At 35.9% G+C, this 26,146-nt stretch overlaps 2 protein-coding genes and 1 pseudogene across 4 annotated transcripts; 1 reads left to right on the top strand and 2 right to left on the bottom strand.

Moving 5' to 3' along the window:
* Window positions 1–1,489: 1,489 nt before the first annotated feature.
* On the top strand, window positions 1,490–7,066 carry LOC109022237 (glutamate receptor 3.3-like). 3 transcript variants are annotated; one of them, XM_019005082.2, is made up of 9 exons: window positions 1,490–1,721; window positions 2,131–2,209; window positions 2,322–2,521; window positions 2,643–3,985; window positions 4,065–4,342; window positions 4,979–5,010; window positions 5,098–5,501; window positions 5,764–6,177; window positions 6,595–7,066. In XM_019005082.2, exons 2-9 carry the CDS (start codon window positions 2,157–2,159, stop codon window positions 6,700–6,702), a joined length of 2,832 nt encoding a protein of 943 aa, XP_018860627.1. In that variant the 5' UTR covers window positions 1,490–1,721; window positions 2,131–2,156; the 3' UTR covers window positions 6,703–7,066. The 3 variants fall into 3 exon arrangements, with proteins under 3 accessions (XP_018860627.1, XP_018860626.1, XP_018860628.1); XM_019005081.2 differs by having other exon boundaries at window positions 2,131–2,521; XM_019005083.2 differs by having other exon boundaries at window positions 1,495–1,721; window positions 2,131–2,521; window positions 5,764–6,279; window positions 6,595–6,703.
* A 382-nt stretch (window positions 7,067–7,448) lies between these two features.
* LOC109022231 lies at window positions 7,449–17,160 on the bottom strand (annotated as a pseudogene).
* A 4,405-nt stretch (window positions 17,161–21,565) lies between these two features.
* LOC109022238 (glyceraldehyde-3-phosphate dehydrogenase B, chloroplastic) lies at window positions 21,566–24,750 on the bottom strand. Its single transcript, XM_019005084.2, has 9 exons — window positions 24,573–24,750; window positions 24,389–24,502; window positions 23,685–23,846; window positions 23,422–23,589; window positions 23,099–23,259; window positions 22,909–22,970; window positions 22,602–22,651; window positions 22,049–22,455; window positions 21,566–21,905 (listed from the first exon to the last, which is right to left on the bottom strand). Exons 1-9 carry the CDS (start codon window positions 24,669–24,671, stop codon window positions 21,770–21,772), a joined length of 1,359 nt encoding a protein of 452 aa, XP_018860629.1. The 5' UTR covers window positions 24,672–24,750; the 3' UTR covers window positions 21,566–21,769.
* Window positions 24,751–26,146: the final 1,396 nt, after the last annotated feature.

Below are 26,146 nucleotides of genomic sequence, written 5' to 3' on the forward strand. Positions count from 1 at the left end.
AACACCCCTAAAAAAAAAAAAAGAGAGTAAAGAATAAATTCCATTAAAAAAAAAGTAAAGAAAACGACCATACTTGCTTGTGGGATGTAATCATATGTCCACTTTATTCTTTCCTTCCCCAAATTGCTAAATTATAACGCAATATTTTATAAAAATAAATTTATAAAAATTAAATTTATAAAAATATCTAACGTATTATGTTAATTTATAAATTTATTTTTATAAATTTTTTTTATAGATATAATACTTTTTAAAACTTGATAAAAAAAATAAAAGATTTAAATTGACTTATTAATTTAATTAAAAGTGAAAATTTTAAATGAAACATGATTTATTTAATTAAATATATCAAAATGCTAATATCAACAGTATTTTAAATTATTTATTATATAGTAGTTTATAATATGATAGTTTTTTTTTTTTTTTTTTTTTAAATTTCTCGTCACAGTTATATGGTGTTTGTCCGCTTCATCAGGATTAAAAAGTTCGAGCTACCGATTCTCTGTTACATCAGAGCATTTTTTAAATTCCAAAGAGATTGATTGTGGTTTCTCCACACAAATATTTATGCTATGATTTTGAACGTTACCTCATCAATTTTTGTCCCTTGTTCTTTAAATAATTTGAGCAATGCTAGAATTTAAGGATATATAAGTTTGAATACTCTTTTTTTTTTAAAAAAAAAAAAAAACTTATTATTAAAAAAATAAATTTTTTTAATGTGAGTATTATATTTATATTTATCTATTTTTTTAAGAAAAAGATGTTGACTTGCACACAAAGCTACGAATATTTGTTATTAGAAAATATTTTAATAAAAAAAAATTTATATAGAAAAAAATTAGTGATTTGATATAATATCTGAAATTATAAAATTATTTTTATTATAAAATTTAGATAATTTAGAAGTCTATTTTCATATCGAGTAATACTATTTATCATTTTAATTTTTATTATATTTTTATTATCTTATAATATGGTATTAAGTGATTAAAAATTATTTATTATATTTTATTTATAAATTTATTATTTAATGTCATGAGAAGATAAAGAAAATAATAAAAGTTGAGATAATGGATATATTTTTTCTTTCGTATCATCCTTTATGTCGCTGACAGTTGTATCTCTGGTTTGTCCAAAAAAGTGGTTCAGATTCCCCAACCCCTTCATATTCTCGAGCATGTTTAGATTTAAACATTCTCATTGTCGATAGATATCAGGTCAAGCTAGCAGTAGCGTGCTCCCTTTCCCAGAGTAAATTCCTCACCTTTTGTTTTTGAGTAATGCTCGAGAAGGCATATATTTTGTATTTATTATATGATTATTTTTAATTGATTATTTTTAACACTTATTTAAAAATATATATAATTTAAATGATACCATATTAATAAATACTCTTAATAATAATTTCTATTTATATTTACTCTTTTATTTTTGTGTGTTTTTTTCCCATGTGAACGTCGTGAATTGCAATTTGTGGTAGTCGTTATTGTTCCTGCCCCGTGACTCAGCATTTTCGCCTCACTGTCGAGCGTTTGCTTTGCATAGCTCATTCCTTTTTGCTGGTAAACCCCATATACAACATTTCTTTTCGAGTTTGTCATCTGGGTCTTCATTTTCACCTCTATTATTTCGTTCCCCCCCCCGGCGCCCGGCGACCGCCTCTCTCTCTCGGTGGGGATTATACTACTTGGCTGAGTGAATTGCTTTCTCATTAATCTGTAAGATTCTGATTTATTTATTTATTTTTTACGCTAATACGCTAGCTTTCCTTATTGTTTTTTTTTGTTGGTTGTTTTTCCGTTGTTATATTGGTCGACGATAAGCCTGAAGGAAACATATGAAATGCAATGGAGTATGGGTCATTGGTTCTGGCTTTCAGATGGAAGCTAAATGAAAAGCCTATGCCAACTACTCCATGTTGATGTAGTTTTTGGGTCCCAAATGAGGAAAAAAATATTTGATTAAAAAACAATTGGACTTCTTTCTCCTCAACTATCTCTCGCAAACCATTTAAGCATCAGTTTTGAATTAGTTAACTAAGTTCCGTTTGTTTTACTATTACTGTCGAGACTGAGGCTTTGGTCTGTGTCTTTTATACGCATTCTGACACTTAATTTTCTTTTTCAGATGGAAATCATTTAAGACGAGCTCTGATGGGTAATTCTATGTTATCAATTCTGTACAAAGGCTTTGGCGGAAATCCTGCGTAAGATTAATATTGGGTCAGGTGAAGAAATTGTTGTGCTTCTCAAAATGAATCTTATTTGGTTTATTTTGCCGCTGTTTCTCTATTTTGGGCTGTCGACATATGGGTTTAGTAAGAATGTTTCTTCAAGACCTGCTGTTGTGAATATTGGAGCTCTTTTTACGTTTGAATCTACCATAGGAAGAGTCGCCAAGATTGCCATTGAGGAAGCTGTGAAAGATGTCAACTCCAATTCCAGCATTCTCCATGGAACAAAACTTGCTTTAACTATGCAAGATTCCAATTGCAGTGGGTTTTTTGGCATGGTTGGAGGTACTTTATTTTACTAAGTTTCTTCAACGATTTAACTTATTTTTATTATAGGCAAGTATTCTGTTCCAAAAAGAATCTAACAATCCTAATCACATGGCCTGACTGCTATGTCAAATTACAGCTTTGCAATTTATGGAGACTGATATAGTTGCCATCATAGGCCCGCAATCTTCCGTAGTTGCACAAATTATATCCCATGTAGCAAATGAACTCCAAGTTCCTCTATTATCGTTTGGGGCCTCAGATCCCACCCTCTCTTCCCTTCAGTTTCCCTTTTTTGTTAGAACAAGACAGAGCGATTTGTACCAAATGACAGCAGTGGCTGAGGTTGTTGATTATTATGGTTGGAAAGATGTAATTGCCATTTTCATTGATGATGACTACGGACGGAATGGTGTGTCAGCATTAGATGATAAACTAGCAGAGAGGCGCTGTAGAATTTCCTACAAGCAGGGAATTAGCCCTGGGTCTGAAGTTAATCGGGGTGACATTATGGATCTGCTTATCAAGGTTGCATTAATGGAGTCTCGAATTATTGTTCTGCATGTAAATCCTGATTCAGGATTTATGGTTTTCTCTGTAGCACAATATCTTGGAATGATGGGAAATGGCTTTGTATGGATAGCTACTGATTGGCTCTCCTCTGTTTTAGATTCTGCTGCTCCTCTTCCTTCAGAGACAATGGATTCAATACAAGGAGTTCTTGTTTTGCGCCAACATACACCATATTCAGATAGAAAAAAAGCTTTTTTCTCTAGGTGGAAAAAGTTAACTGGTGGTTCTTTGGGATTGCATTCATATGGGCTCTCTGCTTATGATTCTGTTTGGCTGCTTGCCCATGCTATTGATGCATTTTTTAACCAGGGAGGGGTGATTTCTTTTTCTAATGATTCTAGGTTGCAGTCTGCATTAGGCGACAATCTCCACCTTGAAGCAATGAATATTTTTGATGATGGAAATCTGCTGTTGCAGAGCATCCTGCAGAGTAACCTTGTTGGTTTGACAGGTCCTATTAAGTTTAACTCAGATAGGTCTCTTATTCTTCCTGCATATGATATCATTAATGTTGTAGGAACTGGGTTTCGACGGATTGGTTACTGGTCAAACTATTCTGGCTTATCAGTTGTGGCTCCTGAGACTCTCTATGCAATGCCACCTAATCATTCAAGTGCAAACCAGCAACTATACAGTGTTATCTGGCCAGGAGAAACATTATCGAAGCCCCGTGGATGGGTTTTCCCAAACAATGGGAAGCAACTGAAAATTGGTGTACCTAATCGAGCTAGTTACCGAGCATTTGTATCACGAGTGCGGGGAACTGATATGTTTAAGGGTTTCTGCATAGATGTATTTACAGCTGCTGTAAACTTGTTACCTTATGCTGTTCCATACCGATTTGTCCCTTTTGGAAATGGTCTCGAAAACCCAAGCTACACAGAGCTTGTAAATATGATCACAACTGGTGTGAGTATTACTTTACAAAATTATAATTATATAAATTCATTCTTTTTCACTGGCTAAATCTCTCATTTCCTTGTAATAGGATTTTGATGCTGCTGTTGGTGACATTGCAATTGTCACAAATCGAACAAAAATTGTGGATTTTACACAGCCATATGCTTCATCTGGACTTGTTGTTGTGGTCCCATTAAAAAAAAAAAACTCTGGTGCTTGGGCTTTCCTTCAGCCATTTAGTCGAAACATGTGGATTGTCAGTGCTTGTTTCTTCCTTTTGATTGGCACTGTTGTGTGGATTCTGGAGCATAGAACAAATGATGAGTTCAGGGGCCCTCCTAAAAAACAACTTATAACCATTCTATGGTGAGTTATTGGTTGCTGCAATTACTTCATGTCTATATATAGGTATGTATTATATATGCACAAAAAAGCCTATAATTAACTAGGATAATACAGCTCTTGATAGTGGAATAGTGGGGGATGGTTGGTGGAGACATCAATCAAGTTGATTGGTCTGGGTTGACATGTTCTTGTAGACGCATTTGGCATTCTCCTTACTGTATGTTAAGAGCTTTTTTTGCCATTCATACAGAGCTTCTTGTGAAAAAAATTGGCCCACCGTATACAGAAAATGTAGGGACACAAGGAAGCCAAATTGTTCACTAAATCAAGAACTTTCCATGTCTGATATGTAAAATGGGCTCCACTATGTTGAAATTTCGTGTGGGTGTCTGGGGGGGTTGGGAAGTAGGGTTTCATGGTTTTCTTTTCTTTACTCTGCCTCCTGCCATATGGCTAATTTCTACTATTTTTTCTATTAATACCACCGAGGTGTATTAACTATTGAGGGGCCTCTAAATCATGTCTCATGATTTATTGATTGTTTAGATGGTCACCTTCTAAACCCATAGATTGATTGAAAAAGGAAACCCATAGAACATCTTCCTAGCATTCTAAATAATTTGTTTCTGATCCATCTCCTGTTTGCTAAACTTGCAGGTTTAGCCTCTCAACTATGTTTTTTGCCCATAGTAAGTAGAAGTCAGGTCCTTGACTCCTTTCATAAGCATAGTGCAGCATGTTTAATATTAAAATTGCCATCTCTATTCCTTTTGCAGGAGAAAACATTGTGAGCACCCTTGGTCGAATGGTGCTAATCATATGGCTCTTTGTGGTTTTGATAATCAACTCAAGCTATACTGCGAGTCTGACATCAATCCTCACAGTGCAGCTTCTGTCTTCGCCTATTAAAGGCTTCGAAAGCTTGAAGATGAGTGAGGAGCTAATAGGGTACCAAGTGGGCTCCTTTGCCGAACATTATTTGGAGGAACTTGGCATATCCAGATCTAGGCTTGTTGCCCTTGGATCACCTGATGAATATGCTTTAGCCCTTCAGCGTGGTCCTGAAAAAGGCGGTGTTGCAGCAATTGTTGATGAACTTCCTTATGTAGAACTATTCCTCTCCAGCCAGTGCAAATTCAGGGTTGTAGGTCAAGAGTTCACCAAAAGCGGCTGGGGTTTTGTGAGTATCTGTTTTGCAGAGGCATTCTTAATGAGAATTTTAGATAACATATATTTCAAATTATAACAGGAAGAGATCTATTGAAATTATTCTAAAGGGCTGAAAAAGACTCCTTTATATGGTAATTGATACACTACTATCTACTTGATCAAAGACAGATGTACTTTAGTAAATCTGTATCTAGATTCCAGCCTGTAGTAAATAACAGACACACATAAGTTTGATGTTTTTTCATTTCCTTTCCTTTCCCTTCACATGATAGGCATTTCCTCGGGACTCTCCTTTAGCAATTGACATGTCAACTGCTATTCTACAACTGTCGGAGAATGGTGATCTTCAGCGGATCCATGATAAGTGGTTGATACGAAGTACTTGCAGTTTAGAGACTACTGAAATTGAATCAGATCAGCTTCAACTTAAAAGCTTCTGGGGTCTCTTTCTTATATGTGGGATAGCTTGCTTCTTTGCTCTCTTCATATATTTCGTGCAGATTATGCAGCAGTCATGCCGAACTGCCCCCTCTGAATCTATTTCAGCTGGTCCAAATAACTCAATTTCTGGGCGTGTCAGGAGATTGTTGTCATTGATGGATGAGAAAGTAGACCACTCAAATAGTGGAAGTAAAAGAAGGAAAGTGGAAAGATCATTATCTGAAAATTCCAAGGACAGTGAGTTGGTAAGTAGGAGACAGACTGGAATGCCTACTGGGACCAACATCAGCTCAAGCAATTAACTTAGTTTTTCATTTGGGGCATCCCTAATCATAGTATCATTACATGTGAGTGATTTATATTTTTGTGTGATTATATCATTTATATTTGTTTAGCACCGTAAGAAAGCACCTTTATTTTATAGGAATAACTCTGGAAGCATTTTGCTTTCCAAGATCTTGTTTCAAGGATTTCAATGCATATTTCAAGTCAAGGGATTTCAACGTGCTTCTTACTTTGTGCTTGTTGTGTGAGTGTCCACAGGCACACATACAGATAAATACATAAATATGTAGACGCATACATCTCAGACACACACCCATGGACATTGCACATTCCTTTTTTTCATCTCTCTAATCCTTTTATTTATGTTGTCCTTTCAGGATTTGTTACGCTTTGTCCTAACCGTGGCTTTAGGCGTCAATTTTACTTTGTACACAACCGCTCCCAAGCTCACAGCATTTGCCACTCTTTATGTGCTTGACACCTGATCGTACCATGTTTTTGTATAAGTCCTTTACGAGTTCCTCTTGTCTGAGAGCTTGAGCACAACTTAATTCAGCATATTTTGGTACCTCAAACCAGTCCTGGGAAGCTCCTACAACATCCATCGAGGAAAAATACTGCTTGCTGATTTTGTAAACATGTTTTGTGAGACAGTATTGCGATATTAAGCCAAGACCTGTTTCACGTATTCTTTTGTGAAATTGATTTCTACACATTACAACCATGGACACATCATGTGGAATTGTCTCCACTCCATTTCTTACGTCTATGGCATGAACACATCATGTGGAATAGTATTGATGGAAAATACTTACGAATCATATGAAATCACGTCAGTTTGTGAGTTTATTTTTGTATAATTTTTTTGTATCTGTAGCACTTCTCTTAATTGTTTGATGATTTGAACTTAAATAACCTATCGCAAGTTGATCCTCATTTGTAAAACTGAACCCTTAGTTGGATTTCGAGGCCCAATCGAGAACCAAACCAAAACATGAGCTGAACGAAAAACATTGAAACATACCACAATTTAACTGAATAAGTCAAAAACCGGTTCGGTTCAGTTCGATTCTAACAGTTAATTGGATTGTAGGCACAACTATTGAAACAGTAATATTTCACGAACGTAGCTCCTCATTGACCATCATTATTTTAAAAGTTACGTTATAATCTGATGATTTTGTAACCTCTGATCTCCCTCAACCTTGATTATAACATAATGGTAAATAAAATGAAACAATACTGAAATCTCGGCCCTTGCTAGGCAATTAGCCAAAATAGATGAGGTTTAGCCAGCCATCTAAGCTTCATAAATTTTGCATTCCTCATCAGCCGGGTTTGTCTTGCAGAAGTCCTTTAATGGGTCACCACTTCCTGCCACAGGTGAACCTGGCCACTTGCTTGCTACTAGATGAGCCAAATCAACAACCCTTTGGCTGCAAACAAAATCACACAATTTGTTAGGAAATATTCAAAGTTATTAAACAAAACAAATACTCTATTTCTTCGCATTTATGGCTTGTACATATCATTACTCTTACATATACATACATACATATATATATATATATATATATATTAATGAACTCGAAACTAATAGCAAACTACGTTATAAGTTTGAAACATGTTACCTGTATTGTTAAGGAAATTGGTCACTCACAACAATACTCTACTACACAAGCACGACACTCCACTACACCAGCATGGACCACAGCAGAATAGAGCAAGGCGCACTGCAGCAGGACCACCAAGGCAGCTACGGCTGAACAAACTACTGAGCAACAAAAGAATATTCTTGTAAAGGGACAGGTGTCATAAATTCATAGGATAAGTTGTGAATATATTTGTCTATAAATAGTGATTGTAAAGACACTCAGAATGAATGGGAAAGAAAGACATTCGACCTTGAGGTTTCCTTTTTGAACTTTTGTCAAACACTGTGTGTGCATGATTCTCCATAATTCAATATGGTAATCAGAGCCACCTGACTCGCGTCTACTTCATTCTTCTCTTTTTTTTTTTTTTTTTCTTTTCTATGGTTTATGAAAATAGTTAATCACTCATCTATTTTCTCTATGGCTGATTCTGAGTCCTCTGATGTCTCTTCCAACACCATGCAACCCACCACCATCAATCCCAATATTCTGAACTCAGCAAATCACTTCATCAACATAAAATTATCTATTGATAATTACCTCTTGTGGAAGGCTCAAATGGTACATTTCCTCAAAGGTCATCAACTCTTTCATCATGTGGAAGGCCCGTGTGATGTGCCTCTCCCTCTGGTTGATGAAAGTGAAAATCCAGAATATGTTAAATGGATGTTGACTGACCAAATGATACTCTCTGCGTTAAACTCTTCACTGACCGAGCAAGTATTAGCTCAGGTATTGGAGTGCTCCACTTCACGTGAAGTCTGGTCGCTTCTCCACAGTCTGTTTGCAGCACAGTCCAGTGCTCATATTATGCAAACTTAATATCAACTTGCAACGTTAAAAAAGGGTTCGGAGTCTATCTCCTCCTATTTTCACAAAGCAAGAACATTAGCAGCTTCCATGGGCGCTGCAGGTCAGCCCCTTTCAGATTCTGAGTTCACAGTGTATCTACTAGCTGGACTTGGCACTGATTTTGATTCTCTAGTGACATCTTTGACCACACGAGCTGACCCTCTTTCTCCTCATTAGATATACAGCTATCTCCTTAATCATGAGTCACGTTTAGCTCACCAAACAACTACCATTCTCAGTGCAAATCATCTTACAGCTCACGTTACTACCACTAAATCGTCTGCCCCATCTTCATCCACTTATTCTCCTTCACATCGTGGCAGGGGCGGTCGAAATTTTTGGGAAAGACGTGGTCATGGTCATGGTCCTTCATTTTTTTCTCAGGGACGTGGTCCTTTGTGCCAAGTCTGTCACAAACCAGGGCACTCAGCTCTCAACTGTTATTTTCGGTTTGATCATAGTTATCAAGCAGCGCCTCCCTCTTTTTCAGCTAATATAACCACAACTACCCCACCATCTGCTCATATACACTCATGGTTCCCAGACACTGCTGCTACATCACATTTTACACCAGATCTCACAAATCTGAATATGGATTCTATATCATATCAGGGGTCCGATCAAGTCAGCACTGGAGATGGCTCTACCATGCCCATTCAGCACATTGGATCCGCCAACCTTCACACTAATTCTGGCAACTTCTTACTCTCTCAACTTTTACATGTTCCCTCTCTTACTAAAAATCTACTCTCTGTTCGTCAGTTTTGTGAAGATAACAATGTATTTTTTGAATTTCATTCAACTTCTTTTTTTGTGAAGGATTCTCACACCAAGGTGGTTCTTCTTCGGCGCATTGTTAAAGACGGCTTGTATGTCCTTGATGCAGACTCCGTATCTTCTTCCATTCCCTTTCAAGCAAATATTGGTGAGCGCACATCCACTGATCACTGGCACACTCGTCTTGGTCATCCATCCCCTCGCATCACCAATCTCACACTTAGGCGTTTTCAACTTCCTGTCAATTCCAACAAAAAAAATGCAGCCATGCTCGGCATGCTTTCAGTCAAAGTCTCACTCTCTCCCTCACCCTTTATCTTCTTCTAAGTCAAAACAACCTTTTGATTTAATGTTTCTAGATGTATGGGGTCCGGCCCCAATGTTATCCTCAAATGGTTGTAAGTTTTATTTTGCTATCATAGATGATAATACCAAATATATGTGGTTGTTTCCCATTCAGTCCAAATCAGATGTGTCAGCTATTTTTCTTTCTTTTATGCAATTTGTTAACAATTATTTTTCAACTAAAATCAAAGCTGTTCAATCCGATTTTGGAGGTGAATTTAGACCTCTTAAAAAAATTCTCTATAATCATGGAATTATATATCGCCTCACTTGCCCCTACTCTCATGCTCAGAATGGGACAATTGAGCGACGTCATAGGCACATAGTTGAAACGAGACTTTCTCTTTTAGCGCAATCTTCAATGCCTTTTAAATACTGGTCTGAGGCGTTCCAAACCTCGGTTTATTTAATTAATCGAATGCCCACTCCAGTTTTACAAAATAAGTCACCGTATCAAGCCTTATTAAATAAAATTCCTGATTATAAATTTCTTCGAGTCTTTGGGTCTGCATGTTGGCCCAACTTACGACCATTTAATAAACATAAAATGGAACTTCGCTCCAAACTGTGTGTTTTTATGGGTTATAGTCCTGATCACAAAGGTTATTTTTGTCTTGATCCTTTAACTGGCCGGACCTATATTTCTAGAGATGTTTTATTCAATGAAAGCAAGTTTCCTTTTGCAAAACATTCAACTTCGGGCTCCATGGAGGCTACGGGCTCCCCCACTTTTCCTATCCCACTTCTACCTTTTATTTCTCCTGTTAGCCCAACGAGCCCCACGAGTCCACCTTCAACTACCCATTCCTTACAATCGGACTCCACCCACTCTAATTTACACATTACTGATAATGGCCCAACTCCCTCCAGCCCACTTCTTTCATTTAACCCGAGCCCCTCTCACTCTTCTCTGTTGTCTAGGGCACACAAACCCTCTTCCTCTCTTCATGAGTCGGGCGATTCGGCGCAACCTGCAGCTTCTGCAAATCCCGTCGCCTCAACTCAGCCTTTGTCTCATTCACAGCATCCCATGATCACTAGGAGCAAGGTAAATATTCGTAAGCCTCTTCTTCGTTTGGATGGCACGGTTCCGTGGCCTTCTAGACATCAATCTATGTCTCTCACCACCTCTACACACACATCTGTTCCTAAGGAACCCACATCTTACACTGAAGCAAAAAAATTTCCTGAGTGGCGTTTGGCTATGCAAACTGAATTTCATGCATTATTACATAACCATACGTGGGACTTGGTTCCTCCATCTGCCTCTTACAATGTCTTAGGTCCTAAATGGATACTCAAAACAAAGAGGAACGCAGATGGAACTCTAGAAAGGAGAAAGGCTCGTCTAGTAGCCATGGGTTTTCATCAACAACCCGGGGTTGACTATGCCGAGACTTTTTCCCCTGTGGTTAAACCCACTACCATTCGTGTCATTCTTTCATTAGCGTTTCATCAAATTGGTCTCTGCAGCAGTTGGACATACAAAACACCTTTCTCCATGGTGATCTCGAAGAAGCTGTGTATATGCAACAACCCACTGGGTTTGTGCATCCTGAGTATCCCTCACATGTGTGTAAGCTGAGAAAGGCCATTTATGGTCTTAAACAGGCTCCTAGAGCATGGTTTTCGAAACTGAGCAACAAACTGTTTTCTTTAGGTTTTCAAGAGTCAAAATCTGATACATCATTGTTTGTGTATAAAAATAATTCTCATGTCATGTTTGTGCTTATTTATGTGGATGACATCATTGTAACGGGTTCAGATTCCAACTTAATTTCAGAGTTTATTTCTGCTCTAGGCACTTCTTTTCCTGTCAAACACCTTGGTCAATTACACTATTTCCTTGGCATTGAAATCTGTCAGAACAGTCAAGGTCTTTTTTTGAGTCAATCTAAATACATTTTGGATCTATTACAAAAAAAAAATATGCAGAATGCAAAGCCCGTTTCCACTCCAATGTCTGTCACCACTAAACTTTCAGTCTTTGACAGTTCCTCATTTGAAGATCCTCTCACTTATAGAAGTGTCGTAGGAAGTCTTCAATATTTATCTTTTACTCGTCCGGACATATCCTTTGCTGTCAATAAAGTGTGTCAATACATGCATAATCCAACAAATTCGCATTGGCAAGCTGTCAAAAGGATACTTAGGTATCTTAGGCTCACCTCTCATCTTGGTTTGTTTTTATCTAAAACTTCTCCATGCAATATCTCTGCCTTCTCTGATGCTGATTAGGCAGGATACCCGGATGATAGAAAATCCACTGGAGGATTTTGTGTGTTTCTTGGTTCTAATTTGGTGTCTTGGGGCTCCAAAAAGCAGCCTACTATTGCTCGTTCTTCAACTGAGTCTGAATATAAAGCTGTTGCTAATACCACTTGTGAAGTATTATGGATTCAATCTCTTTTACAGGAACTAGGAATTTTTTTGAAAGATCCACCAAAACTGTGGTGTGACAATTTGGGAGCCACTTATTTAACTGTAAATCCAATTCTACATGCTCGTACTAAACATGTAGAATTAGATTATCACTTTGTAAGGGATAGAGTTGCAGCCAAGACTCTTACAGTCTCATTTCTGTCTAGCAAAGATCAGCTAGCAGATATCTTGACCAAGCCTTTGTCTACTGCACGTTTTCAATTTCTGCGTTCAAGTCTCACTCTTCATCCAGTGCCCCTTGAAGCGCGGGGGGCTGTTAAGAAAATTGGTCACTCACAACAATACTCTACTACACAAGCACGACACTCCACTACACCAGCATGGACCACAGCAGAACAGAGCAAGGCGCACTGCAGCAGGACCACCAAGGTAGCTACGGTTGAACAAACTACTGAGCAACAAAAGAATATTCTTGTAAAGGGACAGGTGTCATAAATTCATAGGATAGGTTGTGAATATATTTGTCTATAAATAGTGATTGTAAAGACACTCAGAATGAATGGGAAAGAAAGACATTCGACCTTGAGGTTTCCTTTTTGAACTTTTGTCAAATACTGTGTGTGCATGATTCTCCATAATTCAATATGTATCCCCATTCATTGTCGTACCAGGCAACCACCTTGACCATATCATCACCCATGACCACGGATAATGAAGAGTCAATGGTGGAAGAAACATCAGTGCACCGAAAGTCTACTGAAACAAGAGGGACATCACACAGCCAATATGCCCTTCAATGGTCCCTCGGCTGCTTTTCTGAAAGCAGCATTAACATCCTCTGCTGTTATGCCCTTCTTCGCAACATTCACAACAAGGTCAACAACTGACACGTTAGGTGTAGGCACACGGAGTGCAATGCCATTGAGCTTTCCCTTGAGCTGGGGTAGCACTAAAGACACGGCCTTTGCAGCACCTGTGCTTGTCGGGACTATATTCAAGGCTGCAGCCCTGGCTCTCCTCAAGTCCCTGTGTGAAGCATCCAAGAGCCTCTGAAGATACACAATGTAGGTCATCACTTTGTTATTCATGAACATCATTTGATCTTTTAAATTATTAGAATATTGTGTTAAATTAAAATAGCAGCTATATATTAGACCCTATAGAGATGAAAGAAATTTTGTGTTTGATTGTCTACTTGGTCTCCGGAAGGAATGAGTGGTGTTCATGGTTCCCTTGACAATGCCTGCAACATAGTGCTATCTTAAAGCAGATGTACTTCTACAAAGAATGCAGATTTGGGATATAATAATAAACAATTCAACTCTTTCAAATCACGAAACAATAATAATATTAAAACATAATATTTTAAACTTTCAAACAAAACGAAAAATTCTCATATCACCCTCCAAACCTGCTAGTCAACCGTGAAGTGCTTAAACACCGCGTAATTGTTTTGAAAAAAGTGGAGTTCACTATTAAATTTTTTTTTTATGTGGATCCCATATTTTATTCATTTTTTCAAAATAATTACGCGGCGGTTGCACAATTCACGGTTGCAAATATCTTTTCTTTACAAAAGAATAGTAATATTTATATACCTATTTTATAACCGATTTTGTAACCAACCAATGTAATGATGCCACCTCATAAAAAAATACTAAATAAATTTTATTTGAATTTCAAAGTTTACATAAATGTCTTCCATTTAAAAGAAAAATGTGAAAAGAGTCGTAAAAGAGGTTGTATATATGTATATTAATACTCGTGCAGTGGAATTTTATAAGCCCTTACCAAATTCTTCATCAATGACCTTCACAAAAGGAGCCAAACAGTTTGTAGTGCAAGAAGCATTGCTATGAACGGTTAAAAGATTCCATAACAGTTTAGAACATACCATCTAAGAGGTAACTTAGAAGAAATCAATTGGCTCAAGCAAATTGATAACTGTTTCGATAGTTTGATAGACTACTTGGGACTGCTGACCTTACAATATTAGCAACCTCATGGTCGTAATCCTTTTCATTTACCCCAACAACATAGGTTGGAATGTCAGCACCTTTAGCTGGAGCAGTAATGATGACTTTCTTGGCAACAGTTTGGATGTGTTTCCCAGCACCCGGGCCATCTACAAACACTCATGTTCCCAATAGAACAAATTGTTGGCAATCGTCTAAGGTCTGTCAAAAGTTGAGCCAACTTGGAAATTTCTCCACTTGGGTTACATAAGTTTGTTATGTAAATCGTGAAAAATCGCCACTTGTCTACACAACTTAAAGCTAGTAGTGGAGTATTGAATGCGAGCTTACCTCGATAACAATGTCAATGCCATGCTCAGCCCAAGGGAGCTTGAGAGGGTCCCTGTTAGAGACAACCTTGATAGGCTTACCATCAACGGTACTGATGGTTTCATTGTCAAGTATTATCGCATTTGCTTTGAAAGTTCCCAGCATAGAATCATATTTAAGCAGGTATGAAGCCTATGTTTGCAATCATAAATGAAAATTATCAATACTAACCAAGTTTATTCCCCCAAAAGCATGGCATTGATCAGATTTATAGATAAAGTTCTTACATTCTTGACATGACCACCGCTGTCGTTGACAACAATAACATCGAGGGGTGAGTTTTCGCGGCCATGCCAACATCGGAGGAAGTTCCTGCCAATGCGTCCAAATCCATTGATTGCCACCTTCAGTTTGGCCACTGTTTCTCCTCTTACTGGAGCTGATCCGGTTGTCTGATTTTAAGAACAACATACTTGTTAGTGGCAATTTAATTGGGGGAATTCTTCAGTGAATTGTAAATCTTATGTATCCCACTTACAAGCTTTACATGAAATTTTTAGCGGATGTGGCAGTTTGGCATGGCTATTCTAATAGATAATTGCTTGTTTTCCAAAATTTAAAACTCTGCGCAGAGTGAAGATCTTTACTGAAAAGTCTTACATGAGCTAGTTATAGTATGTGACTAGGTCAAAGCTTGTGAAACATGTTAATTATGCAGAGTACAAGAGGGGGCTAAGTAAGGCTGTAAAACAAATAAAGCTACTTGAACTTGGAGCAAAATTGTTTTGATAAGTCTGAGTCGCTTACTAATATTCAACTCATTTTATTTTTATGTGTGCCCCACCTAGGAATGAAATGAGGACGAAGCGTTGGGACAGACACGGCCCAAGGAAAAGTGACGGAAACCTAGGCCTTTTGTGTAATATATGAAATCTTATTTTTATAAAAGAACTTATATTTTAGTTTAATGATTTCCGTTGCAAAACTCTTTCTTAGATTTTTAAATGCAAGTTTTAAATTTTAACTGTAGAATCTTTTATATTCAGGAAAGGGAAGGAAAAAGTTGTAAAAGGTTCAGTAATTCCCGTCTTGTTTTTCTAAAATCATTTTCTAAAATCCCATTACAAGGACAGGCATTACATTGATACTAAATTATTACTAATACTATATACTATATTAATAGTGATATTAATACTATGTATAATTATAGTGATTTAGTTATAGTGATTAGTATAATTATATAATAGTATTAGTATTAGTGTAGCTATATATTAGCATTAGTTATAGTAATTTAGTTATAGTGATTAGTATAACTATATATTACTATTTGTTATAGTGATTTTAATTTAATATAACTGTATAATAGTATTAATATAAATATTAATACAACTATATCACTGATAGTATTAGTACTATGACTTAAAGTGGATTACTAATAGTATTAGTATTAGACCATAAAATGTAATTAATATACTAATGTACATTAGTATTACTAATTTATTTATCAAAAAGAATATGTTGAGATTTTATTATGCAATTAATATATATATTTTATATTTAAAACATATGATCAAATAAATATTCATGTTTAAGATTAAAATTTTATGTTATAAATTATAATATAACATTATTTTATATATAATTATATATATTATATATAAAATTATATATAATATAAAAATATTATATGTAATATTAAAAAATTAATTAAAATATATATATGTGAACGGGTCCGGTCCAGTGCCAAAAACCATAAAACTGAAACTGGACCGGGTTTGACCGGTTTTTAAAATGGAGGAACGAGTTCCGAACCAAACCGATTCAGAACCAACCGGTCTAGGCCAGTTCTCCAGTTTATCTTTACAGCCCTAAGTTTGACCTATACTTTTGTCTCGACATTTGTTAAGGCAAAACCTTTTTTTTTTAATTGAAAGTTTAGAGGCTTGCATGTTAGCTATGTTTGAAGTTATGGTGTTAGAAAGCATTAGATTTATCAATTGATTACTAAATCAAAAACAACAATCAAGTCAATCATATTGCTGATGTTTGGCAAGTTGTGGATAACTATGATAAAGTACATGTAGTGGACAAAGTACTGATGTTTGGCAAGTTGTGGATAACTAGATCAATCTGGAATTTAGGGTGGTTCATAGTTAAGTACATGCAGTGGACAAAGTACTCCAGCAAGTATCTGTCATTTTTATAGGCTTTGAAAATAAATTTAAAATAAATTTACATGCTATTTCAGCAAGTTAGCAAAAATGTCATGCTTGTTTAAGCTTGTTTTGGATTATTAAATGCAAAAATGCCATGCTTGTTTATGAATGCAACATTACTTTGATGAATTTCCCAAAGTTGAATACTACAATTTCTCAGCATGCATGATGTTCAAAATTACAAAATACTCGTTTGAGTTCATATGTACAGACCACTCACAGAATACCAATCAACATTTTTCAATAACCAACAACATTGCACACATCAATAAAATCCTCATAAATCTCCACAAATCACGGCTATATATACATCCCCCAAATTCTTATAAAAAAAAATATACATCCGCAAAACAATTTTGTATAAATTGCACACACTCCACAAAACAGATCATCCATACCTAAACCTGAACGTGGGGATCGATTGCTTTCATGAGCGTGCCACACGGTCTAGTGATGCAAAATTGCCTCAAAATCTGGAATTGTCAAACCCACAAATTTCATCATGTGAAAGTAAAGAAATCTGAGAGTGTGTGCAGCTTTAAACAATCGGGGGTGTGAGTCCCTGTGAGTAAAAAAGAGAGTGAGTGACTTACCACCAACGGACACTTCCAATGAGGAGAAGACGAAGAAGACTTGCTAACCACTTCGGGAGTTTTGGGAGAAGGCGGAAAAGGGCGAAGAAGAGAAATCAACAAGGGAGTTTCGGGAGAAACAAAGAAAAGGGTGAAGAAGAGGAGAGAAAGAAAAGGGCGGAAGGGAAGGGAGTTTCGGGAGAGAAGGTTTGGGAGAAAGAAAGAGAAGGGCGATGCAGAAAGGAAGCGAAGGGGTTTTGGGAGAAAGAAAGAAAAGAAAGAAAAATGGGGGTTTCGGGAAGAAAGAGAAAGTTGAAGAAGAAAGGAGAGAAGGAGTTCGGGAGAAAAAAAAATAAAGAGGAAATGGGTTTCGGGAAGAAGACAGAAGGTCGAAGAAGAAAGGAAGAGATGAGTTTCGGGAGAGAAAAAAAAAGAAAGAAGAAATGGTGGTTTCGAGAAGAAAACACAGAAAAACTGAAGGAAAGAGTTTCGCGGGAGCAATAAATAATAAAATAAACATTTGATCCGTGTGCAGTAGCTCGCCAAACTTGGCGAGGGGTGAAGAATTACTGTAGATAGAATGTTAAACTTTTGATGTTTAGCTAGACCAATATAGATGATTTTTTCTCTATTTACTTTTAATTTAGACTTGCATTGGCAAATGGCTAGTCCATTGCCAATGCTCTTAGGCCTTAGTTTAATCTTCACTCTTCAAGTCTAGAGTCCCTCATGGACTTCACTCTCCAAACTCTCCAATGGGCCAAGATTGTACATGGGCCTCTTGAGACCATTTATCATAAGCTAAAAAGCCACTTGAACAATTGCAACATGCAAAATCTTGAGACCATTTATCATAAGTTAAAAAGCCACCTGAACAATTGCAACATGCAAAAAAGTATTATCTTATTAAAATATTAAAATAATCATTTCACATGTCAAAACCCAATTAACTCATATTATCTTATTAATACTCTTATTTTAATAACTAAAACTCATTTAACCCAAGATATTAAGAGTATCAATAAAGCATAATTGACCATTTATCACGAGCAAATGGAGGGACTTGGGTTAGGCACTGAGATAATGACTAGATTAAGATCTGTACTGTGAATTAAGATTAGATATACACTCTTTCTTTAGAAAGAGAACTCCACCGTAGCATGTATTTCATACTACATGTGCTTTTGTGACCAACAGTAGAGGTGAGTGAATGGTTCTCTGTTTCCTTACCATGTGAGTCCTGTAGGTTATAATTAATAACCTTAATTTATTTGTGCTCTTAGGAGACATTTGACGTTGTCACGAAGTTGATGTTTTATTAGAAAATATTAATTTTGAGTCTTAATCCAATTTTGAATTTTATCAAAAGATTTACAAAACTACTCTAAGGGCTTTATTTATAAGCTTGTTTCATTTCTTGCTCATGCTTGATTCGTCGATGTGCTTGGTTCAATTGTATAGACAACTCGAGTTTGAGATTCTTTATACTCGAATTTATTTATTATCATCAAAATCTATATGTAGATATATAATTATATGAAGTTTGAAACATTGGGTTCAACAGTTTGTGATGTTTGGGTATAATAGACATTTTAGAGCTATTTTATGTGATATTTCTTTGTAGGGAAGATGGCTTTCGGCTTGAGAGAGAGAGAGAGAGAGAGAGACCAAGTAGACGTTCAGCTTGGGAGGGAGAGAGAGAGGATGGGGTTTAATCATCTGAGGTTGGTTCTATTCTTCATTTCTTAGAATGCAGATGTGTCACAAAGTCATTAGAAGGTGTAAATCCCCTCTTGTCACCGCTTCCAGCCCTAGCCACTCTCTAAATAGAAGTCCAACACTATTGAATTAAAAACTGAGATTTTCTTTTTCTTTTTTTAACAAACCAAGAATCTCTGCATCAAATTTTGGTGGTCGGAGTTGTAAAAAATATGCAGCTAGGGTTTGAGTGTTGTTAAAGATGATTAATGTGATTGTAAAAAGTTATGGTGCCAATGGTCTTCACACTGAATGGCACCACCCATGAATAATCCTTAGAAACCATTGATTGAGTCCATGGTTGTTGGGGTTCAAACACTTCCAACATTTTGGCTGATGTCTCTAAAAAAAGTGGCCTAACAAAGAAAATGTAAAATGGCATGGTGTCTTATACCGATCCATTAAGGCAGGAAAATGGCCTGCTCAATAACAAGTGCACAAAAAACCATCTACTAAAATAAGGTAGAACTACCATTTTAGTGAATATTTGACAAATAATATCAATAGAATGACAAATAATCTCGTTTATGTGTTATGATAATTAAATTTGTTTGAAAACTCTAAGACTCGTTTGGATTTAGAAATTGTTTTATCTCATCTCATTATTATAACTTTCTCAAATTTATATATAAAATATAATAAACAATTCAATTTTTTCAAATCTCAAAACAATAATAATGTTAAAAAATAATATTTTTTTCAACTTTTATTTTTCATCTAAAATCATTTTATCTCATCTCTGAATCCAAACCAATCATAACTCGTGAACAATGCTTTTACTTTTTCATTGCAAGGAATATTAGACTGAAATTCTTCGAGAATAAATCCCATGCAAACATTGAAAAATTTACATTGGATAGAATTCTATTGATCATTTCATCAATAAAAAAATAAATAAAATTGATTATGTATAACAATTTCATTACCATGTTGAAGGCTTTTTTTTTGTAATATATATATATATATATATATATATATGGTACTGTACATAACCGTGTCAGGATCTACCAAAGAAATTTGCTTGGTTATAGTAGTACTGCACATATATAACAAAGAGTTTCCATTTCTAGCAGTGAATTGAAGAAAGAAAAAGCATAGATCAGGAATAGTTTGATCCTCTAAAACAAGCATGTTTTGGGTTATTGTTTCAACATCTAAAAAATTGTAGTACTTTTATCTTCGATGTTCTGACATTTTGTAAAAATTTGTTAGTTTTTCAAATATATAAAATAATTAGCTTATTTAATTAATTCATTGAAATTTAAACATCTTAAATTTATAATATATATTCTTAATGACAATGCTACTACACTACTCACTGACAAACTCCACTGAGAATATCTACCGAATGTGCAAAAAAAAAAATTTTAACATTTTTTTAAATCCCTTAAACATTTAAATAAATACAAACTTATTAAAAAAAAATACTTCCTTAACCAATTACTTTTAAAAAAAAATACAATCGGTACATTATTTCGGTAAATATTCTCGGTAGGATTGAAATTTCCCTATTCTTAATCTTATACATATTGTCAATGTATTGATGTTGTAGATGACTGACTAAGCAAATAAAAATATAATTTATAAAAAAATACATATAATAATTATTAAATCCATTATAAAATATTCTATGATTTGGATTGAGATAGATTTTATTAATGGAAAATACTAATATATCATACAAAGTTATATTAATTTATAAATTTATTTTTATGTAATTTTTTTGTATTTGTAACACTTCTCTTGATTGCTTGATAAGTTGAACTTAGAATAATCTATTGTGAATTCGCGAGTTGACCCTCCTTTGTAAGACCGAACCCTTAGGTGCCATTTGGATTGTAAGTTGAAATGAGATAAACTAAAATGAAAATTGAATAAAATATTGTTAGAATATTATTTTTTTAATATTATTATTGTTTTTAGATTTGAGAAAGTTAAATTGTTTATTATATTTTATGTAAAAATTTAAAAAAGTTATAATAATGGGATGATATGAGATGAAATACTTTTATTATCCAAACAAGTCCTTAATATTGTTTATTGTTTTAATTTCGAGAGCAAACCAATACATGAGCTAAATGAAAAACATTAAAACATACCACAATTTAACAAAACAAGTCAAAAACCGATTCAATTTGATTCGATTCTAACAGTTAGGCTGCGTTTGGATGTTGAGTTGAGTTCAACTGAGTTCAGTTTTTTATGAATAGTAGTGAGTTGAGTAGTGGAGTGAGTTATGTGGGGCTCATTTAAACTGAGTTTAAAATGTGTTTGAATGTTAAGATGAATTTAGTACTTTTTATGAGAAGTTGAAAAAGGTTATGAGTCTCACGTATAAAGATGTGTTAAGTTGAAAAAAATTGTGGGTCTCACGTATAAGGAGGTTTTGAAATGAGTTTAGTAATTTGAGAGTTGAGTGTTTAGATGTAAGACTTGGTTTAAAATTAGATTGAGCTTAGTTAAATCTTGCAACCAAACGCAGCCTTAATTGGATTGTAGGCACAACTATTGAAACAGTGATATTTCACGGACGTAGCTCCTCATTGACCATCATTATTTTAAAAGTTACACTATAGTCTGATGATTTTGTTCCTTTGATCTCCCTCAACCTTGGTCCTTGATTAACATAATGGTAAATAAAATGAAACTGTACTGAAATCTCGGCCCTTGCTAGGCAATTAGCCAAAATAGATGAGGTTTAGCCAGCCATCTAAGCTTCATAAACTTTGCATTCCTCATCAGCGGGGTTTGTCTTGCAGTAGTCCTCTAATGGGTCACCACTTCCTGCTACAGGTGAACCTGGCCACTTGCTTGCTACTAGATGAGCCAAATCAACAACCCTTTGGCTGCAAACAAAATCACACAATTTGTTAGGAAATATTCAAAGTTATTAAACAAAACAAATACTCTTACATATCATTACTCTTACATATATATATTAATGAACTCGAAATTAATAGCAAACTACGTTATAAGTTTGAACCGTTACCTGTATCCCCATTCATTGTCGTACCAGGCAACCACCTTGACCATATCATCACCCATGACCATGGATAATGAAGAGTCAATGGTGGAAGAAACATCAGTGCACCGAAAGTCTACTGAAACAAGAGGGACATCACACACAGCCAATATGCCCTTCAATGGTCCCTCGGCTGCTTTTCTGAAAGCTGCATTAACATCCTCTGCTGTTATGCCCTTCTTCGCAACATTCACAACAAGGTCAACAACTGACACGTTAGGTGTAGGCACACGGAGTGCAATGCCATTGAGCTTGCCCTTGAGCTGGGGTAGCACTAAAGACACGGCCTTTGCAGCACCTGTGCTTGTCGGGACTATATTCAGGGCTGCAGCCCTGGCTCTCCTCAAGTCCCTGTGTGAAGCATCCAAGAGCCTCTGAAGATACACAATGTATGTCATCACTTTGTTATTCATGAACATCATTTGATCTTTTAAATTATTAGAATATTGTGTTAAATTAAAATAGCAGCTATATATTAGACCCTATAGAGATGAAAGAAATTTTGTGTTTGATTGTCTACCTGGTCTCCAGTGTAGGAATGAGTGGTGGTCATGGTTCCCTTGACAATGCCTGCAACATAGTGTTGTCTTAAAGAAGATGTACTTTTACAAAAGAATAGTAATATTTATATACCTATTTTATATCCCATTTTGTAACCAACCAATGTAATGATGCCACCTCATAAAAAAAATACTAAACAAATTTTATTTGAATTTCAAAGTTTACATAAATGTCTTCCATTTAAAAGAAAAATGTGAAAAGAGTTGTAAAAAAGGTTGTATATAAGTACATTTATACTAATGCAGTGGAATTTTATGAGCCCTTACCAAATTCTTCATCAATGACCTTCACAAAAGGAGCCAGACAGTTTGTAGTGCAAGAAGCATTGCTGTGAACGGTTAAAAGATTCCATAACCGTTTAGAACATACCATCTAAGAGGTAACTTAAGATATCAATTGGCTCAAGCAAACTGATAACTTTTCCGATAGTTTGATGGACTACTTGGGACTACTGACCTTACAATATTAGCAACCTCATGGTCGTAATCCTTTTCATTTACCCCAACAACATAGGTTGGAATGTCAGCACCTTTAGCTGGAGCAGTAATGATAACTTTCTTGGCACCAGCTTGGATGTGTTTCCCAGCACCCGGGCCATCTACAAACACTCCTGTTCCCTATAGAACAAATTGTTGGCAATCGTTTAAGGTCTGTCAAAAGTTGAGCAATCTTGGAAATTTCTCCACTTGGGTTACAGAAGTTTGTTATGTAAATCGTGAAAAATCGCCACTTGTCTACACAACTTAAAGCTAGTAGTGGAGTATTGAATGCAAGCTTACCTCGATAACAATGTCAATGCCAAGCTCAGCCCAAGGGAGCTTGAGAGGGTCCCGGTTAGAGACAACCTTGACAGGCTTACCATCAACGGTGATGGTTTCATTGTCAAGTATTTTCACATCTGCTTTGAAAGTTCCCAGCATAGAATCATATTTTAGCAGGTGTGAAGCCTGTGTTTGCAATCATAAATGAAAATTACCAATACTAACCAAGTTTATTCCCCAAAAGCACAGCATCGATCAGAATTTATAAATAAAGTTCTTACATTCTTGACACCACCACTGTCGTTGACAACAATAACATCAAGGGGTGAGTTTTTGCGGCCATGCCAACATCGGAGGAAGTTCCTGCCAATGCGTCCAAATCCATTGATTGCCACCTTCAGTTTGGCCACTGTTTCTCCTCTTACTGGAGCTGATCCAGTTGTCTGATTTCAAGAACAGCATACTTGTTAGTGGCAATTTAATTGGGGGAATTCTTCAGTGAATTGTAAATCTTATGTATCCCACTTACAAGCTTTACATGAAATTTTTAGTGAATGTGGCAGTTTGGCATGGCTATTCTAATAGATAATTGCTTGTTTTCCAAAATTTAAAACTCTGCGTAGAGTGAAGATCTTTCCTGAAAAATCTTACATGAGCTAGTTATAGTATGTGAATAGGTCTAAGCTTGTGAAACATGTTAATTATGCAGAGTACAAGAGGGGGCTAAGTAAGGTTGTAAAACAAACCAAGCTACTTGAACTTGGAGCAAGATTGCTTTGATAAGTCTGGCCTATACTTTCGGCTCCACATTTGTTAAGGCAAAGCCTTTTTTTTAATCAAAAGTTTAGAGGCTTGCATGTTAGATATGCTTGAAGTTATGGTGTCAAAAAGCATCAGATTTATCAATGGATTACTGAAACAAAAACAACAATCAAGTCAATCCTACTGCTAAACATGCACATATCCGAAGGAGTAATAAGATAACCTTGGGAGTAAGTTGGGCAGCCACGACATCGAAGAAGGATGACTCTCTACCACTCTTGGCGTAGGTCATGCATTTACTGGATCTTAGGCCAGAGTACTCAGCCATTTCCACCCTCTGCAAGACCAAAATGAATTGAACATCCCATAAAAATATAAAGCTACAGTCTAACGACCAAGAGAGTGACCTTGGAGAAGCATTGGGTGGGGAAAGAGGGGGAATTCCTTGAAGGGAGCCTTGTGTTGGTTGGTATTCTTGAAGAAGCTAGAGCAGCGTGGCTGGCCATGTCTGCAACTAAAGCTAAGTGATAGAACTTCCTCGTATTTTATACAGTACTATCCGTTTTTTCAGTTAATATATCAACTTTCATGCAGAGTCGTGAGTTCATTGTAATCATTAAAAAAAATTATGGTCGCAAGTTAGTTGTAAGCAACGTGTGGTGAGAAGGGTACGTGAAGATAAACGAGATAAGATGCTGTTTGTGTCTGCAACTTCAGAATCTTAGCCACAGATTGATCACCCATTAGTTTCTTCCAGCAATGCCCTTGCATTTTCTCAATGGGGACAATGTGTCCAATCCAATAGATTTATTACCAAGTTTCAGGCTATTGGAAAATCATGGATGATGGTGGAAAAAGTTTACTCAAAGGAGAATGTATGCGGCACTGAAGTAAAACATAGATAGTCCGATGCGCCCCTAAAAATGGGGGGTTAGATCATGTCTCTTTTTTGACCAAAAAAAGCTCAATCCATCAGCTTTTGCACCTAAGATGGATGGAATCCCAAACGTCTTCCTCTTATGTAATTTTGTTGGGATTGAAATTTTATTAGGGTTCCTTTTAACTCTAAATTCAAATTATTATGGTCTTCTTACCAAAAATAAAGGGATGTGCTTAGGTGCCAAGTATCATTTCGTTGATTTGACAGGTTGATGGGGAAAAAAAGGAAAGGAAAAAGAAAAAGCAATTTAGGATCAAAAGCCCATGCTGCTGGACCAGACCAGGTAGTTACTATTACCAGCATCTCAAAATATCGAGGATGCTGTCAATAACTTGGTGGCATATAATTCAGTTCTCCAAAATGAAAAATCTGAATTCGAAATCCTCTACTTTCTTTATATAAATAAAAATAAAAATAAAAATAAAAATAAAATTATCGAGAATGCTAGCCACATTGGAGATCTCAAGCTGAAAGAAATAACACCATCACCAGGAAGAGACTTCCCAAACCATTTTCAAGATCAACATTTCCCAGGCTAATATGTATGTGACTTAGCCTAGGTTGCAATTTCTTGATGATGTACAGAAGAATAAGTATTGCAATTTGTCAATAATCCCTGCTTCTGTTGGTAAACATGACTCATAATTGTAAGGACCTTTAGCCTGTTATATAACAAGGAAAATAAAACAGAGAAATAGGACAGAATTCACCTTGGGAACCACCTAATTATAGAATATGACAATGAAATCCAGGGAGTCCAAGATTCTCCCTAACTTGGGTAACTGACGATATCCAATGATGTTCTTGTTAGGGTCTCTGTCATTGGAGTTAAAATTGGTGTATGAATCAAGGGCTAGGATGTTAACCGTGATAGGATACAAATGCAATGTAAACTGAGAATGGTTAACTTCAACAAAAGAAAAGTAAACTGAGAATGGTTAACTTGGGAGAGTTAAAAAAAAGTGTCAACTTGTAACAGCCTACAACATGGACATTTCAAATAGCTGCAGATACACACGCTTGGAAACGCACACTACAATA

Source organism: Juglans regia, chromosome 8 (assembly GCF_001411555.2).
Source record: "Juglans regia cultivar Chandler chromosome 8, Walnut 2.0, whole genome shotgun sequence".
Classification (NCBI taxonomy): domain Eukaryota; kingdom Viridiplantae; phylum Streptophyta; class Magnoliopsida; order Fagales; family Juglandaceae; genus Juglans; species Juglans regia.